Source organism: Schistocerca americana, chromosome 3 (genome assembly GCF_021461395.2).
Source record: "Schistocerca americana isolate TAMUIC-IGC-003095 chromosome 3, iqSchAmer2.1, whole genome shotgun sequence".
Taxonomy (NCBI): Eukaryota; Metazoa; Arthropoda; class Insecta; order Orthoptera; family Acrididae; genus Schistocerca; species Schistocerca americana.
Window position 1 is genome coordinate 647,305,308 of NC_060121.1, and position 20,133 is coordinate 647,325,440.

Genomic DNA, 20,133 nt, shown 5'->3' on the forward strand with positions numbered 1-20,133 from the left:
TCCATGCATCAATACGCTATAAGTGAGTGGTTGCCTTTCCCTTATTTTATGTATCTACGAATATAACATGCTGGTTCTTTCTTTTCTGTTTTAATATTTCTGTTCGTATAGCCTCACAATCATATAGAAATGAATATAATGTTACTGTTGTGTTAAAAGTATGTGCCACTACCTATACAAGAATACTCTCAAGTTCGCCACTAATTTGTATGGATAGATACACTCTTTGAGGACTGCAAGTAAAAACACTCAGCTTGACACCTAATATCCTGCCAACATAATCTGGGACTAAAATAATCGCAGTATGTGCATGACAAGCTCTGAGACTGACAGGCAAGGATGCAGACATGGGTAATGATAATGTATGCTTTAAAAGCCTAAACTCTAAAGCCTCCACTAAGTACAGAAATTATATAAGCAAATAACTAATATTTGATCATTACACACACTGCATTATACAAAAATACATCACTCACCTTTTGAGAACTGAAACATAAGTACTCATTCTTTTAAAGGAGTCAAATGTACCATCAAAATTGCCCAGCATTTCATCTACTTCTGTTGCTGCAGCTTTAACCACCATCTCAACACTGTTAAAATAATAATCATTTTATTAAAATATATTAAATGAAACATTAGTTTGAACAACAATAAATACAAAAAATTGGAAAATGGTACCTTTTCAAGAATTCCAATTGTCTTTTCAGTTGCTTAGCATCATTCTGAGCCTGCTCAGCATTCTTTGTCTGATCACGCATGAATTTTATTTGCTCTTTAAGTGTTAAAATATCTCTTTCTAAGTTTTTGCATTTTTGTTGAGCTTGCAGTAGTTCTTCTCTTTGGAGGGAAAAGACAACACCAAGTTGAACAATACAATAAAAAATAAAAGGCAGCTGCAGGATGCTTTAAAGTTATACTTGTACACACTCACAAACATGCTATAACAAGAATCCTTAAGCCCCATTCATTTCTTTAAAGAAAATTATCGTCTGCTAGATATTTTTAGTAAGTGTAATAACCCACTATAGTCTTAAATATAATGGAATGCCAAAATACAATTTCCTGACAAAATAACAAAACACTCACTTTCCCATCAAGAAACAGGATAAAAATTATTTTCCTTCACATTTCTGGATCCTCTTGTATTGTAAAATGACTGATGATTGTAATGTTCACCATGCCTTCATAAACTTTGATACAAGAAAATAGAGCATGCAAAAAGCTAAGTGAACTGTGAAGCAACTGTTGCTGTTCAGTAACAACAGGAGGACAAAGAATAGCAGAATGAGAAAAGGTGGAAATAAACACACTCCTGGAAATGAGAAATGGACAGAAATAACTGAAAAAATGAAGAAAAAACATAATGGAATTAAGAATAGTCAAAAGAAGAAGAAAAATCAGTAAAGACAGAATGCTAGTCGGTATTTACTTTCTAGAGACAAAATTCCAATACTGCTGATAGACATATCGCAAGCAGAAAAACTGTTCCTGGATTTTCAAATTATTAGGCCCCCGTCACGAAGGACTTGAGTAAGTTGGGAAGGAGGAGTAGGTCACTCAGAGCTCAGGTTCTGAGAGAAACACCTACTCACTCTGTGGATGAAGGGAGGCAAAGACAAAGAGGAAGGAAAAGTTGAAGGGGAAAGCACAAATGAAGGAGGTTGTTAATACAGAATTAGAGTGCAAAAACAGTAAACAGGTAGGCACTATGCCAGCTTCAGCCCACAGATGGTTTAAGTACATGGTAAGAAGTGTAAATATGGGCCGAAAGGAAGAGAAATGAGGAATGGAATGAACAGTGCATTAAGAACTAAGAGGAAATTTGAGTGGGAGATAGGAAAACTCGAAAAGAGGGAGAGGGAAAGATGGAAATAAAAAAGTAAAAGAAAGATAAAGACAAAGAAGGCAGAAAAGAGAAAAAAGGGAAGAAAAAGAGGGGAAAAGGGAAGAAAAAGAGGGGAAAAGGGAAGAAAAAGAGGGGAAAATGGAGGAAAAATGAAAAAAACAGAGTAACGCTAAGAAAATGAGGATGTAAAGCCAATAAAACATACATTAAAAATATAAATAACACACAGGGGAAGGGGTTTGTTAATGGGAGTAAAGTCCAGGACAGTAGGAGGATGCAAGAGCAAGTTCAGCAGTCCCGAGTTCAGGGAAAATAGCACTGAGGGAGGAGGGGGGGGGGGGGGGGGGGAGAGGGGGGGGGATGTAATTGAAAATAAAATTAAGCCACATTGTCCACTCTGTAACTACTATGCTACAGAGGTAGTTTTATAAAAGAAGAGAAAAAGCGAAGCACCTACTGTTGCTTAGTCCGTAACATTCCATTGCCACACCATGAGCTGATCTCACACACAATTTTTGGATCTGGCGTCTTTTAAGTACAAGCTCCACTGGCATTTAATATTAATGTAAAAATGTAAAATCTGTGGCACAAGCCTCAGCCTGGGCACTTGACCTGATTGCAGGTAGCGTTCAGCCTTTCTTCGCTGTGACACTAGGAGAGGGAGGATGGCAGGCTCTCCTTTTACTCCCTATACTCAACTGATAGCAAACTGAGTGGACCTGGGGCCATCCTGGAGGGACTGTAATGAGAAAAATTTCCTGCCCCTATATGGGATTGAACCTGAGATCTCTATGGCCAGAGTCTAGTGCTCTACCCATCAGATCATCACGGCCACAATGTTATTGTATTTATAAAGATACTGACTGTTTTCTCCATGGACAATGCTTTTGAGTTTGTTGAGATGATTATAACCTATGATAAAATTTGCTGTTTAAAACTTGTATACTGATTTTCTATGACTGGTTTGTTGCAGTTCAAGCAAAATTTATTCTAGGTGTTTAAGTTGCGACTTTTAAATACTGCAAATGTAAAACAACACCTTTTAAGTGGTATGAAATTGAAATCCCAGGACGGAAAAAAGGGAAAGAGATTCCACTCTCCTGCAGGTGAATTATATGTGGGGCACAGAAATACTTTAAACATCTCAAAAGGATCTTTCTAGCATTTGAGCTTTTCCTCTTGTGTAAGTATGGCCTACCAGCCAGGTATCTGTGGAGAAAACAAAAGGCCAGTCTTGAAATGAATGGTAGTCAAAGCTTTAATTATCACAGCCAAAAAAATAAATTTATCTTAATTTTCTGTTCGTCTGCAGGTACACGTTTGAGCCCACAGTATAAAATGGAATCCCTGCATCACAGTACCGTAGCATAAAAAATATATTAAAAAATTTAAAAAAGGGCAAAGTGGAGTCATGTGTGGATTTATTTTTCTATTTTTATTTTATTTCTTTTGGCATTTCAGTGGGTACAACACTGCAACGATCTATGCCGAGTTGGTGGGACCGTAGAGAAAAAAATTTTCCGTGATACGACACAGTGGTTAAGTGGCGCAGACACTTCTAGTGCGATCAAGCAAGTCTAAATGGCAAACAATGAAATGGCTGACAATCTCTCTGCGAAAATGTAGGAATCTCAAAAGAACTTAAGGTCTTGGTGCTCTTAGACTGGCTTATCACAATCTAAACAACGCTGGAAAAGTGAAAATCAGCCATAGATCAGTTATTACAGTCTTTAAACATAATAAAAACCACCACCCACTGGGCTTCGTGACTGCTCACACCCATTCAAAACACTCACCAAACTGAGGCAGCAGTGGAAATGCAGGTATATCCCCAATCCAAATGACTTCTTTGGTCACCCAGTCACCATGAATGAGTACTGGGTGCATGACTATGACCCCAAGAAAAATCGGCAAAGCAAGCTGTGAATATGTGGATTGACACCGAACAAGATGATGATCCAACCAGCATTGAGTAAAGTGGCTTGGGTCACTGTGTGTTGTACTAACAGATTATGCTTGGGGGCATACTACCGAAACCTTCTGATGAGGTTATGGAAATGTTCACAAAATTACAATATCCTCCTAATTGTTTGACATAATGCGGTTGAGAAAATGCATGAATAATCTAAAAAGCATTAATAAGAGAGATATTTTCAAACACATATTCAGGACAATGTGCATGCTGGATGCATAATAGAGGCAGTGGCAGCAGCTGACGTCTGCGCACTTTCAAACATGCTTCGGCACAGTCGTCTTCCGCTGCTGGTTTCGCTTAGCCTCCACTGCTGCTCCTTGTGGCCAGCAACCCGTGCTCTCACTCCTAGTGTGTGAGATGTGTGTGCTTTTCTGTTTTTAGATATATGAATAATCTGCACATGAATAATTGGGAGTTCACTGTCCTTGCAATTTCAGACTATTACATTCTTTTTTGTTCTATTTATATAGCAATATTTAGGGCATCTTAATTCTTTGAACATAAGATGTAGCTGTTTGTATGATCAGTAGAGGTATGGAAAAGTTTGATGTCGTATTATGTACTTATAAAACATATGGACAGAGAAGACTGGACAATAAGAACAAAGCAACAAGGGCCTGTTTAACACAAAAAATTAAATGTGTTACTGCAACTGAGCTAAAACAATGCTGTCATAATAGTGGTAACATAAAGGAAGGATGTAGACTATGGATTTTTGGCTCCTACATCTGGTTGTGTTGTGAATACAGCGTAATATGTAACGTTACTCCTAGTTCTGGAAGGCTGTTGAGTTTCAAGATTCATTTATGAACATAAAATCGGTACATACACAACTGTGTACTCTCTGTAGTACCATGGAAGTCATTCCTTGATATCTTAATAGATGTCTTATCATCCAGCCCCTTCTGCTAATCACATTTCTTTCTTCACTGATCCCACTGAGAATCTCATAATTTCTCATCTTATCAGCCTGCTTAATTTTTAGTCTCCTTCTGTAACAGCACTTTGCAAACACTTCAATTTTCCTCTTTTTCCAGTTTTCACATAATGCATGACTAACTTCCATACAACTGTTGTGCTCTAAATGTGCATGCTTAAAATGTCTTCCTCAAATTATTGCCTATGGTTGATAGTAAGAGATTTCACTTACTAAGCCCTTTGCGTGGGGTAAGCTGCTGCTTCTTCTTCTTCTTCTTCTTCTTCTTCTATCATCCTTGCTTTATCGCTGTGGGTTGTTTAGCTTCCAAGGCATGACAGCAGAATTCCTTCATGTCATCTTCCCCAATTTTGAGACTAATAATGTCGTCAGTGAATCTTAGCATTTATACCCTCTCATCCTGAATTTTAAACTTACTCCTGAACCTTTCATTCAGTTCTGAGCACTTCCTCTTGGTCTTCCATTCTCACTGTGCCCTCCTGGTGTTAGTACAACTGTATATTCTGTCTTTCCCTGTATGATACCTATTTTCCTGAGAATTTAGAACATCTTGCATTATTTTTCATTGTCCAACACTTATAAGTTTACAAATCCTATGAATGTATATTTATCTTATATCCTACCTCCATTATCAACTGCAACACCACAACTGCCCCTCTGGCATCTTTGCATTTCCTAAAGCCAAACTATACTGTCCCCTCGCATTAAAAAGACAACCTGCTAAAAGCCTGAATAACTATCTTTTACAGCACAGATTGCTGTGAGGTGTGCAGGAAGAGTGTCAGTGAGATTCTGGAAGGTACTAAGAAGCATGCAAAACCATGCCAACTCCTATGTCGTGCCAGCTGCATTAGGTTTCCTGTTTGAGAATCTATGGCGCAAACAGCCTGATTGAGGTGGACTCACAGATTCTTGATTGGGTTTAAATCTGGGAAGTTTGGTGGCCAGAGAAATATGGTGAACTCATCAACCATGCACATATAATACAAGATGTGTGACATGTTGCATCATACTGCTGATAGATGCCATCGTACTGAGGAAAAACAAACTGCATGTAGAGGTGGACATGGTCCAAAGGGAGAGATGACTACTTGTGTTGACCCATTGTAGCTCCAGAATGACATCTGATGCCACTCACTGGACATCTAATTGAGGTATTGGCATGCAAAATTCTACCATTCTTCGCCAATGAACAGCAGTCAGCATGGGTTATGAACCACACACCTGCTGCAGAGGCCAATAAGCAGCAACGTTCACTGAATGGTCGTAAGGAGACACGGTTCATTTGGGCAATCAGTTGCTCAACAGCTGCATGTTTATTCACCCGCTCATTCATCCCTGTCATCTAAGGATCGTGGTGCATCAAAGTTGCCTCAGAGTTGGTCTGGATAGTGCCATTTTGCCATCCACAAAACAGGGGCAGCATGTGAACAGTTTAAAAACTTTGCTGTTTCTGAATGCTTTCAGCCTTGGTCCAAAAGCCAATGAACACCAGGTAAATCGCACCATTTCAGTATTATGACAATGGTTGCTGTTCTCCCCATCAAGCTACATAACCCTCCACTGCAACTGCTGCCACCTGCCGTCTGTGAATGTTTATTGCATGTTGACACTGAGTATAGTCGGTGGTCACATTAACCCTGTGGCACATAGCATCCACTACAGTGGACAGCTGTTAATGGTCGCTTCTTTGGCATTTTCAATCAGTCCTGAGGCTGCAAATGCACACAGTTCACTGCAGTGGGCATTCCCTACTGGTGTTGTGTACTGCATCCATTTGCAGCCTCATTACTGATTGAAAATGGCAGAGAATTGACCATTATAATTGACATCTAACAGAACCTCAGTTTTCTTTTTCATTCTTCTGAATATTATTCCTGTCAAAAACTTGGAGGGTGCATGAACTGTAGTTATTGCATTACCTTTGGAATTGTGTGGGTGATGTGCTCCTGAATAATGACAGTCTCCAGTCTCATAGATTCTCCACAGTAACTTAAACATGGCAACTTTTTCCCAAAACTGCCAGTCCAAAAAAGTTAGATTTTTCCTGTTGAATAATACTATGTAGTACTACATTCTCTGTAAAGGAGAGCTTCCAGTTTTAAGTTGGACAGGTTTTATTTTTAAAAATCTTTTTTTCTTTTCTTTGCCTTTCAAGGGTAATGTATGTCTTCACTGAAGTTGTTTCTTATTAATTTCTTTATTACAATGTTTATTTCTATTGTCTTTGTTGCAGTTATTTCTCATCACTTTCTTTGTGGCAGTTACTTCTTTTCACTTTCATTGTTGCAGATATTTCTCACACTTTGTTGTAGTTTCTTGTCAGTTTCTTTGTCATAGTTGTTCACTGCAGGTTTCTGTATTGTAGTTGTTTAGTGCTAATTTGTTTACTGAAGAGGATTCTAAGAAATCTGAGATCATCCAGTGAGTTCTGCGTTTTCGTGAGGAATTTACCAGTTGACACAGTTGCAGTGTATTTTGTGAAAAGGACTGTTTGAAATGCCTTCTGACTGGGATCACAAGAGAGTGAAGTGTGCTGACTATTAGCATATCCATAAAAGAGTGATATACAGGGTGTCCCATTTATCTTGATCACCAAAATAACTGTTTATCCAGATGTGAATTATAAAATGTTTGAAACAAATGTTCTTTTGCCGTCAGGGCGACATCAATCAGCATGATTGACTTTTTTAAATGGCACCCTGTATTTTTATTCGGTAATTCATTTCCTTTCCTAAAGACCTAGTCAAAAGTGTATCACAGTGTACCATTCAATGAAACACAATGTTATTAATTACATAACACACCACTGACTTTGAGCCCAGGACCAAAAACTCTTCCACTTCCTGGAGATGTCACAAAACAAATGGAAACCAAGTAAAACATAATGCAGACTTTGACTCTCCTTTACCGTTGCCCAGAAGTAGACCCTGGACACACATACACTGGCGCACTCGTTGAATGAAAGAATTATTTACTGCTTCCAGTGCTGCCTGCTGAAGAGAATTACAAGCAAGCATGATACGTTCCTGCATGTTCTCTAGAGTTGTTGAAATACTGCGGTAGACAATGTCTTTAATGCGTCCCCAAAGAAAAAGTTCTGAGGATTTAAATCAGGAGACCTACCAGACCAAGTAACTGTTCCTCCTTGACCAATTCATCTGGTAGGATACCTCTGGTTCAGAACAGTATGTGCTGGACATCCCTCGTGTTTATACCACATAAGCATCCTGGTTTTTAGTGGCACTTCATCCAGAAGAGGTGGTAGAATTTGTCTGAGGAAGCTGGCATACGCGGTACTGTCTAGAATACCACTGATGAAATAAGAGCCAATAATTGTAGTACCAAGCATCCCACACCAGACATCAACTCTCCATTGACACTGATGTTCCAACTGTTCAATCCATCATGAGTTGTCATTGAACCAATAATTCAAGTTCCTTGTATTTACCTGTCCTTTGTTCAAGAAGGAACGAACATCCATCGATAAATAGAACATTGGAGAAGAAGTTTGGGTTGGCGAGGATTTGCTCTGCACACTGACAGAACTGTACACGATTCTGGAAATCATTCCAATGCAATTCTTGATGTAGGTGTACATGGTAAGGATGGAACCGGTGATGTATAAGAATACGATGTACATTGTTTTTAGGAATGCCAATCTCGTGTTCAAGCTGTTATGTGCTCACATGTGGATTCATAGCAACAGAAGTGAGAACAGTAACTTCGGCAGCTTTGTCTGTGCAAGTGCTACAACGATTGTGTTGTTGTGGGTTGAATCATCCCACTTCCTGAAGCATTGCAACAAGACGAGAAAACATCCGTCGAGAAGGTGGGTTCTTGTCAGGATATCACCCTCCGTACAGTTCCGCTGCCTGCGTAGCATTTCGCCTACCTTCAACAACAACAACAACAACAACAATAAAAGAAATGTTATGTCGATGCAGTTTGTAGGAAGGACAGCTATTACTGTATGCCTACTCTGCACAACAGTATTTAAAAGGAATAAACGACTGTACTAAATGTACCCGTACATAAGAAAACAGTGTTGCAATTACTGTTCGGCTAACTTACATTCCCCATAGATGAGTAGCATTTCTACCTTCTTTTCGTTGGTGTACATTCTACTCACACAACTCTGCCACTGACGATGGTTGACGGAATGACAGGTGTGCATTCTACTTACGTTTGCATTTGTCCTGTGTCAACGTCAGCTAGTGGATGTGTTCCATTACCCCGAGTACCTGAACAAAGCGCTGGGAGCATCAACGTCAATGTTGTGTTGTGTAATTAATAAGGTTGTGTTTCAGTGAATGGTACACTGTGATACATTTTTGAATAGGTATTTAGGAGATGAAATGAATTACCAAATAAAAACTACAGGTTATCATCTAAAAAAGTCATACCGCTGTTCACATCTTTGTAAAAAACAAAGCTACAACTAAGGCAATCATGCTGATTGATGTCCCCGATGGCTTAAGAACATCTGCTTGAAACATTTGTAATTTTCAAACGGACAAACAGTTTTTAAGGTGGTCCAGATAAATGGGACAGCCTGTATAAGACGAACAAAACAACAGACTTTGTTCATGTTCAGAATATGTGTTCTCATTTGAAGACTCTGTTTCAAAGTGAAATGTTTCCAGTGATGACTATTTGTCTTCTTTTTTGAGAGAACAACAAAAATGATAGTATCTGGATAAGGTGAAGCCTCCCACAGTGAGGTGATGCAGATTTTGCATCAATAGAAGAATTAAATACCCTGAATCAGTCAACTACAAAGGTAGGTGTTAGTCCTGTTAAAAAACCGTGGTCAGTGAAGTCGAGTCATAAGCTCTATGTATCAAGAAAGTGCTGAGAAATTACTAAAGCTATGGATAAATACACTACAGCAAAACTGACCACACTCTTCAAAGTACACATTACATATTGAGAAGAAAATGAACCAAAGCAGTCTTGCATCTCTTGCCAGGAATTTTTCACAAATATCAATTCAGCTGTTGAATACTGTGCATCCTACAGTGGAAAGGTGCAAGTTTTAACTATTATTCCAGAGACATTTCCAAAGAAAACAATTTTGAACCACGTTCCACCAGTATCAAAGTACATGGTAGACAAATCAAGAAATGTGAAGTCTGTAAAAGGAGTCTTTGGAAGATCACATCCCTATTATAGTCATCCTGTAGAAGCAGCCCAAGTTCAAATAGTGCAGTCATTTTATCTGCAAGATAAATGGAACTGTTCCCACCAGAGTGTCAACAAAAAAGATACTACAACTGGAACAGTTGAAGGTCAAAGAGATATGAAAGTGAAGAGGTAGATGACTAGCAGTATTAAAGAACCTTTTGTAATTTATAAGACCAACTATACACCTTCACATATTGTAATATCAAAATTTTGTGCACTACGACCACCCAGAGGTGTCTGTGTGTGTACTGCGTGAACTTTGAACTTTCATGTAGTAACTTTGAAGAGCTTACTGGAGTACATGACGTATGACACCTTGGTTAGGCTTGTCGAGTCATTAGTAGTCTGTGATGTAAAGCGATATACTTGTTTGTTTCAAGAATATGGTGACTGCCCTGGAAAGCGAGAACTGTCTTTACAAGCACTTGGCCTGGAAGACGTAGCACATAACTCTGCAGAAATTACATATGCGACATGGGAGGAAAATAAACTAATTAAGAAAACTGTTGCCGTTGACAATTTCATTGATGAACTTGGTAAATGGTCGGTGAAAGCAGTAACACACCAGCATCTGAAGAAATTAAACAACAATACATTGCACAAGTGAAAGGATGTGTACAGGCTGAAGAACTATGTTTATGGCTTCACTGTGATTTTGCTGAGAACTGGTCTGTAATTCTCCCACAAGAAGTACAAGGATATCATTGGAGTAGTGACCAGGGTTCAGTTTTTACAGGAGTGACATATTTTCAAAACAAGACCGAAAGTGTGCAGTTATAAGTGATGACACAGGACATGCCTCAGCACATGCTTTGCTAGCAATGTGCAAAATTCTTGAACTGCAAACAGGGGCAGAGAAGATGATCATAATTTCTGATGGGACTCCTAGTCATTTTAAAAATTGTTGCTGGGTGTTTGAATTGAGTAAGTCGCTTGTTCCAACCGACTGGGTATACAGTGCTACGGGTCACAGGAAGGGGCCTTGTGATGGTGTAAGAGGCCTGCTGAAGCACCGTGCTACAAAACAATCTTTCCACACCAAATACAGCTGTGATTCAGAATGCTGAGGATTTTACGAGTGCTGTGAAATCTTACACATCCACAGCCCTTAGTCTTTGGTCCAAAGAGGAAATCGAAGAATTTCGTGAGCAGAAAAAAAAGAAGAATGGTCCAAACAAACTACTCCTGTGGAAGGAATTCAGAAGACACATTTTTGGACTCGGGGCAAACTCATATTGCACATACTTAAAAGAGCAAGAAAGAAGAAATGTCGTTCATTTGGCTAACACCTCAGAAACAGCAGGATAAATATTCAGACTCACAACCTGAGAAGGGGGATGTTTGTGGCGTGTGTGTATGACTGTGAGTGGTGGATTGCAAAGATTATAGACACCAGTTATGAGTTAAACGAAACTGTAATGAACGTTATGCTACCATATGGCCTAGCTGCTGGATATAGGTTTCCAGCTGAAGGACAGCAACAACACCATCAGTGGTCACTTCCTGTTCACAATGTTTGAAGATTGTAATGCTCCAGTTCCTATTGGTTCAACAAGAAGGCATCATTCTATAACAAAGCAGGATACTGAAGCAGTGGAACGCATTTTTAGTCACATTTTTACTTCATTGACTGGATAATTTCAGTACAAAACAAAGTGCACATAAGTTGTATAAATTGAAACCCTTAAGTCTTTGGACCTTTCACATACATTTTGGAATCAATTAAAATGCTTGAAAAATGAGACTCTTATTCATCTTTCAAAACTACAAATATGTTAAATAAGGCAATATTTTGATTTTTGTGAGCCTGTTATGTGATAATGTGGTAATAAAACAGGTTTTATGTAAGGCAAAATTTAAATTGTTTATAAAACCTGTTCAACCTAAAAGTGGAAGCTCTCCTTTCCAGTGAATGTAGAACTATATGGTACCAATCAACAGGGGAGGGGGGTGGGGGGGGGGGGGGGGGGGGGGGGGGAGGAATTGGCATTTTTGAAATAAAAGTTTCCATAAATTATAAAAAAGTAAAAGAACTCTGACAGATAAGTCCAAATGGAGGATTTCTTTGTAATTACAAAGCAATTATCACTCAAATAAAAAAAAAAAAAACTACAAAATATCTAGAACTGTTCCAGAGATACAGCATATTAAAATGTTTTTCCAAAATTCACATCTTCAAAATGGTATGCACAGTGTCATCTTTGGCGTGCTGTATCTCTGAGCAGAGGCCATCCTGGTGCCCATGGCTGTTCCCTTTAATTGTTGGTATGACTGGCCTTCGAAAGTGAAGAAGTTGTGGGTCAGGATGGAACTGTCAGCTTCCAAACAAACATTTAACTCCACCTCTGTTACATATCAGTCTGCCACCACAAACTAAAATTTAAATTTCACCAACTCTCAACCTAACCTAGATTTCAAGCTGCAATACACATCAATCTATCACTGTCTCTGAGAAGAAATCATTCATAGTATTTCCACACAGCAGTAAAAAAGTGCTTTATATGCATCAACAGGAGAAACTACTGTAAACAACAAAAGCTTGGTTGTAACCAACCTACCAAGGAGACATGCTACAATCACCTTTACACCATGATCAAGTGCAAAAGGGGACAGCCCTTTGTAAAGTTTATCCGAACCTCCATTTGATAAAAATAGCAAAACAAACTGGAGGAAATAATATACACATAGTAACTTACTTCAATATCACATTCTGATTAACCAATTTAACATTTTTTTCTTCAGAATTTTTCAAATCTGTATCTCTCAAACGAAGCTGAAAATGTAGACCATCGATTTTATTGTGCAGGACACTTGGATCTTCATATTTTTCGTCAACATTTGGAATATTAAAATATATTCTATGAATGTTCTTTTCCGTGGTTTTTGTTCGACACTGTGGGCATGATTTAGACCTGGAAGTAAACCAAATTAAAATTATTCAGTCTTATCCCAACAAATTCTAACTTCTGCCTTGCTTTAATTAACTTAGGAATTAAGATCATAAATATGGCTTTTGACACAATTCCTATAATCATCAGATAAAATAGTTTCACAATCCAGTTTGCTTCAAATCATGCAGAGAAGACAGGGAAAGAAGTCTATTACACTATATGCTTCCATCTGGCTTCATATCTTCACATGGCAGATGGTGAGTTGAGAGCTGATATCTAAGAAAGGAAATCTGAAGTTATTGTTAGTTACAGAAACAATTTTCTGCCTATAATCATTTAAACAAACTTACTAGATAAAACAACTATTATTGTAATACATGAAGCAGCAGCTTGCGCCTCACAAAACACAGATATAGCAACAATGCCCCCGTCCTCCCCCCCCCCCTCTCTCTCTCTCTCTCTCTCCTCTCTCTCTCTCTCTCTCTCTCTCTCTCTCTCTCTGCCAGCATTCCTGTCATTTAAATGTGAATTTACTTGGTGTTTGCTTAGGTATTTCTTCCTCTCCCTTCCATATCAATGTTTTGACTGTGCCTGTAACACTTCTTACCCCTAACTTTTACTGCCATTGTCTGTGAACTATGTAGTCATATGATACTATCAGCAGAAAAATAATCCTGATGGAGCACAAGACAGGTCAGTATGTTTCTCTTTAAAAGACTATGCCAGGAAAATGAGGAACCAGCTGTCCCAATCTCCATTCTGCCTTCCTACCAAAAATTGTGGCATCTGAAAATATTTGCACCATTTTACCACAGGAAATTCGAAATACTTTTAACCAGTCTCTCATTGAACCCCACTGTCCCCTTTTTCTCTCATTGGCTTACAGTAAATCCCAATACCCCTGTCTCCTCTCTCAGTTACACACACAGTTTCATTTTGTCTTTCCACCCCACACTACAGTTTCCACCAGACTTCAGCAGCTTAAAAATTCTGGGGGGGGGGGGGGGTCAAGCTTATTCTTTCCCCCACACCCACATACTTAAAATTTTGGTGCAAAATTCATCCTCCCCTATACCTAAGTGTAATAGTTCACTAGTGTGGAGGGTCCAAACCCCCCCCCCCCCCCCCAAAGTCTGTGTATGGTCTCCACTCATCTGTATTTTTTATTTTCACAATCTCCCCTCTCTTTTGCTCCCACTGCTTCTATCTCTACCCATATCTCTTTCTCTTAAACTGCCATATTCCCTCCCCCCCCCCCCTCTCTCTCTCTCCCCCCCCCCTCCCTCTCCCTCTCCCCCCCCCTCTGTCTCCCACAACTATTGTCACCCCCCCCTCTCTCTTTCACTGCCACTACCTCTCTCCCACCATCAATGTCTCCTCTCTCTTTCCCTCCCTCTGGTACTGTCTATCTCTCTCTTCCACGATCGCTGTCTCTCTGCTACTCTCTTTCAGCACAAAAATTGGCAAATATGCATGCAAAAATTTTTAGCAAGGCAAGGAAGGTGGAAAGAGTGAGGCAGCTGGTTCCTCACTTTTCTGTCAGACTCTTTTCAAGAGGAACGTATTCACCTTTTTTGTGCTCCAACAGGAGCAATTTTCTGCTAGTTCCCCTTCTTTTCCCTGATGCAGCAGGTGTGTTGCTTATAAAAAACAATTCAATCAGTTGGTAGAGTTTTGACAGCTTATTTATATACTTTGTCACTCTTGTATACTTTTACACTTATAAGCAAAAAATAAGTACTCTTAAATTAAATGTTCACACAAAATCATTTGCTTTACATTTTTTGCATACTTTGCTCACCAATCACAGTTCGTCAAAAATGCCCAGCTTATGATTTGCATATTAAAAGAGTAAATGGTATTAGAAACCTTTCTCTGAATTTGCAGTCACTTTAAGTTCTTTCCAGGCATGTTAAGAACCATCTAACCAATTTTTTTGTCACTGCAGTACCACTTTGGGCATATTTCTATAGGCTTGAAATGCCCATCATAAAGTTATTGATGGAAAAAGTCTATTAAAAGCATAATTTTGCAACATTAGTACCCCTAGGATGGCCCAGTTTGAGCCATCTGCTATGGTTATTTATTTAGGTTATTGTGGCCCATGGTGCAGAATTGGGTAAAAACCAGTTTTTGCAGTTTTTTGCACAAGTACAGTGACTTTGAACCTCTGGCTCTTGGTAATGAATAATGATACCAAAACTAGTTTCAAGGTTTCCCGAGATCATTTTATTAAGAGCATATGGTTAAAATTTGGACAATCTGCCATGCGTAGAAATTATAAAAGTGGCCATCCCTACAATAGGTATTTTATTTACCCAAGTATCTACATGTACAACTACATAGCTACTCTGCAAGCCACCATATGGTGCATGGTGGAGGGAACACTGTACAATTACTAGCCTTTTTCTTTCCTGTTCCACAAGTCTTAAGTGCAATGTATGTTGGCAGCAGTAGAATCGTTTGGTAGTCAGCTTCAAATGCTGGTTCTCTAAATTTTCTCAAAAGTGTTTCTCGAGAACAACATCGCCTTCCCTACAGGGATTCCCGTGTGAGTTCCTGAAGCAAACTTACATGTGATTCGGACCTACTGGTAACAGATCTAGCAGTCCACCTCTGCATTGCTTTGACATCTTCCTCCCATCTGACCTGGTACGGATCCCAAACACTCGTCCAATACGTCCAATACTCCAGAGTGAGTTGCACCAGAATCTATATGTGGTCTCCTTTACAGGTGAACCACTCTTTCCCGAAAGTCTCCCAATAAACCAATGTCGACCATTCGCCTCCCCTACTATAGTTCTCACAAGCTCATTCCATTTCATATTGCTTTCACTGTTACGCCCAGATATTTAAATGACTTGACTGTGTGAAGAAGTACACTACTAATGGTCGTATTCCAACATCACAAGTTTGTTCTTCCTACTCATGCACATTAACTTACATTTTTCCACATTTAGGGCTAGTTGACATTCATCACACCAACTGGACATTTTGTCTAAGTTGTCTTGTATCTTCCTACAGTCACTCAACTTTGACATCTTTACCTACACCACAGCACCATCAGCAAACAAATGCACATTACTGCCCACCCTGTCTTCCAAATCATTTATGTATATAGAGAATAATAGCAGTCCTATTACACTTCCCTGGGCCACTCCTGATGATACCCTTGTCTCTGATGAAGATTTGCCATCAGGGACAATATATTGGGTTCTATTACTTAAGAAGTCTGAGTCACATGTCTGTGGACATATTCCATATGCTCGTACCTTCACTAACAACCTGTAATGGGGCCGCCATCTCAAATGCTTTCCAGAAATCTAGAACTACGGAAACCTATCTGTTGCCCCTTCATCCATGGTTCACAGTATATCATGTGAGAAAAGGGCAAGCTGAGTTTTGCATGAGCAATGCTTTCTAAAACCATGCTGATTCCTGACATAGGCTTCTCAGTCTAAAGAAAGTTTATTATATTCGAACTGAGAATATGTTCTAGGATTCTGCAGCAAACTGAAGTTATGGATATTGGTCTGTAAATTTGTGTATCTGTTCTTTTACCCTGCACTTGGAACTTTGTGCTAGGTGAAGGGATTCACAACAAATGCAAGCTAGGTAAGGGGGTCAATGCTGTAGAGTACTCTTTCTACAACCAAACTGGGATCCCCACCCAGACCTGGTGATTTACTTGCTTTCAAATCTTTCAGTTGTTTCTCTCCACCAGGGATGCTTATTACCATGTCATCCATATGGGAGTCTGTCCAATGGTCAAATGACAGTAAGTTTGTCCAATTCTCCTGTGTGAATGATATCTTGAACGTGAAATTTAAAGCTTTGGCTTTCATTTTGCTATCTCCAAATGCGACACCAGACTGGTCAACAAGGGACTGAATGGAAGCTTTAGACCCACTTATCAACTTTACATAGGACCTCAATTTCTCGGGTACTCTGCCAGATTTTTAGCTAAGGTGTGACAGTGGTAGTTCTTGTATGCTTCGCGCATAGATCTTTTCACAGACGCATGAATCTCTGCTAATATTTGCTTGTTGTCCTTTGTGCATTTTTGAGGTTTTCTCATGAACTGCCCTTGGACTTATGATGCTTTTGTAAGATGCCTGAGATCTGTCCTAGGTCACAACTAGTGCAAAAAAATCTACTGATCTGCTCAATTTGCCTGGACTGGAGAAAGTATGTAATGTTTAAATCTTGATCCAGTATTGTAGGATAGCTTCTGATGGATACACAAATCAGTTGCTAGGCAAGAGCTATCCAAAACACTTGACCCCTCGTCTCTGTGATCAATAGAAACTGAGAACCCCCCTGAAAAATTGTACTGTCCCGTGTGGCTTTTTGGAACGTATTAGAACGGTGTACTGTCATGTATAGACCGATTACCTCCACACACAAGAAACAAGATTGTTCACATCATTAAGACACTATTTGCCATTGTGTTTTAGTATGTAACTGATTCCTGCTTTGAACTGTATCCTTAAGCAGTTATAACTTTCACGAGATTTGAATCAACTCAAGAGTTAATGGAGAATAATTTAGTACAGACAAGTTCTTTTGATCTGTATGAAAATATTTGTGTTTGGGTATTGATACTGCAAATTTGTGTACTTGGAAGACAACCAACACTAACAGAACATATTTGATAAATAGGAGACATTTGGGACCACACATGAGCTTTTGTTGCTTTCACTGCTCAAAACATTTCTAGATAACATTTTCCATGAAGATTTGCATCAGTTATGGTATTTTGCCTTCCATTGCAAGAACGCTTATAAATTAAACTCATGGTATACTGCCATTGAGTTAACTGATATTCATGGAATATCCCTCTATTAGAACACAACCAAAAATCAACTGTGATGCACAAACACCCCACTTTAAACAGTTCATTGATAATATCGACAGTCTCATTTCTTTTGCATTGAGGCTGTGGTTCTACAGGTGATGACAGTGATGAACAATCACACAACCCAGATACAATGTAGAACATTTTTATTATTGCACAGAGCATACACAAGACAAATGACCAATCACAACAAAGCCAAAGGAAAGGACTAATCATCATACAGTTTCTGCCAAGGGTTCCAGTCAACATCCAGTGATGCTACTTGTCACTGCAGTGTTCCTCATAAGGCAGTATATTTCTGTACTTGTAAAGATCATACCAACATCAACAAGAAAGTAACATTTCTAATAAAAAGAGAAATACTTTAACAACTTATTAAGTGGCATGCTGTGTAAGTTATCACCCAAAACTCATTAACAACAACTTACTAGAAAACCTTAATCAGACTGTAAAAATCAAGAGTGACTCACGACACCATTTCATTATGTTAATCAGATCACAGTCCAGAAATAGGGAACTGAAAGATTCAAACTAAAAAAACAAAGTATTTTTTATAAGCCAATGTCCTGACAAAAACAAGAATAATATGATACTGAATATATTACATACTCTCAACTCTTAATTGAATAGGAAGGTACCCGTGGTCTAGGGGTAGCGTCTTTGATTTGTAATCAAAACGTCTTCGGTCCTGGGTTCGATCCCCTCCACTGCCTAAATATTGATAAATAATCAGCATTGGCGGCCGAAAGACTTCCGGCGTAAGAAGTCAGCCTCACTCCGCCAACGGCCTTGTCAAAGAGGGCGGAGGAGTGGATAGAGGTCCAGGGCACTCTCTTGTCCTAGGGGTGGGAAATTGCTCCTAAAGGCGGAAGAATCAGCAACGATTAACGACATGAGGATGCAGAAGGCAATGGAAAACTACTGCATTAAAGACACTTAACATGTATCCACAGGACATGTGGCCTGTAATTGAAGAAGTGTCATGATGATCTCTCCACTGGCAAAAGATCCTGGAATAGTCCCCCATTCGGATCTCCGGGAGGGGACTGCCAAGGGGGAGGTTACCATGAGAAAAAGATTGAATAACCTACGAAAGGATAACGTTCTACGAGTTGGGCATGGAATGTCAGAAGCTTGAATGTGGTAGGGAAACTAGAAAATCTGAAAAGGGAAATGCAAAGGCTCAATCTAGATATAGTAGGGGTCAGCGAAGTGAAGTGGAATGAAGACAAGGATTTCTGGTCACATGAGTATCGGGGTAACATCAACAGCAGCAGAAAATGGTATAACAGGTGTAGGATTCGAAGTGAATAGGAAGGTAGGGCAGAGGGTGTGTTACTGTGAACAGTTCAGTGACTGGGTTGTTCTAATCAGAATCGACAGCAGACCAACACCGACAACGATAGTTCAGGTATACATGCCGACGTCGCAAACTGAAGATGAACAGATAGAGAAAGTGGTATGAGGATATTGAAAGGGTAATGCAGTATGTAAAGGGGATGCTTCCCACTTAATTCTGATTCTCTCAACTGGAATCTGTTTACAGTGGTCTACAAGCTTGGTACACAGTTGTTGCTGGTATTTAGGTCTACCATGTAGCTGAACTTAATTCCACCACAAAATCTTTAATGGGATTGAAGTAAGTACTATGCTTTGTGCAGGCCTCTCCAACAAATATATCTGACAGTTTAAACCACAATGTAATGTTCCTTGTTTGATGGACAACATTCTGATGATGATATAGAACAGCGGCAATTCCCAACAGTCACAATGTGGAAAACACACTCAGGTCAATATTAATATTGTTTGTTAGGCTTTCTACATGCCCGCCCCCCCCCCCCCCCCCCCCCCCACAATACACACGCACAAGCACATCCTGTACCATAACTGCTTTTCATCACTCGAAAATGCTCTCCTCCCCCTCCCCCCACCTCCACCCCTACACCCCTCCCCACCAGTAGTCTGCTGTTCTTACATAGATGGTCATTCACACAAATAACGAATAGGACTGATCTAAAATTCAAGCTAGGAGGAATCCATTCATTATTTCTCTGCTTCCTAAATTGTTGAATTATTCAGCATCTTTTTTGCATTCCTTCATTTAAGAATGATTGAAACCAGGTACATAAAACATTAACAGTTTCAAAGAAACTTAAGCTTTTCTTATCAATGCAAGCAAATGCTTTGTACAGACATTAAAAGTGACCAGTTGGTATCGTGGAGCAATATGTAAAGTAAGAGAAATCCAACTACCAACCTAGACTGATCCGTGGAGCACAGAAACATCTCACGAGAAACAGCAGTCACACTAGCTTCTGAGCTCTTGTTCTCACTCAAGTTAAAATAATAAATAAAATGAAATGCCAGTCACTGTTTATATATTAAGGCTCTTAAATCAGCATAGTAGCAACTTATTCCAACCACGATGTCTAATATTAA

The 20,133-nt window shown here is 39.3% G+C and overlaps 1 protein-coding gene across 1 annotated transcript in view; it reads right to left on the reverse strand.

The window, feature by feature from the left end:
* The window catches only part of LOC124607149 (E3 ubiquitin-protein ligase TRAIP), a 231,666-nt gene that overhangs the window by 120,329 nt on the left and 91,204 nt on the right, over positions 1-20,133 (reverse strand). Inside the window, exons 3-5 of the mRNA XM_047139357.1 lie at positions 12,642-12,857; positions 679-837; positions 477-590 (exon numbers count right to left, since the gene is read on the reverse strand). Of these exons, the coding sequence (XP_046995313.1) occupies positions 477-590; positions 679-837; positions 12,642-12,857 (489 nt within the window). The remainder of the gene's footprint in view (positions 1-476; positions 591-678; positions 838-12,641; positions 12,858-20,133) is intronic.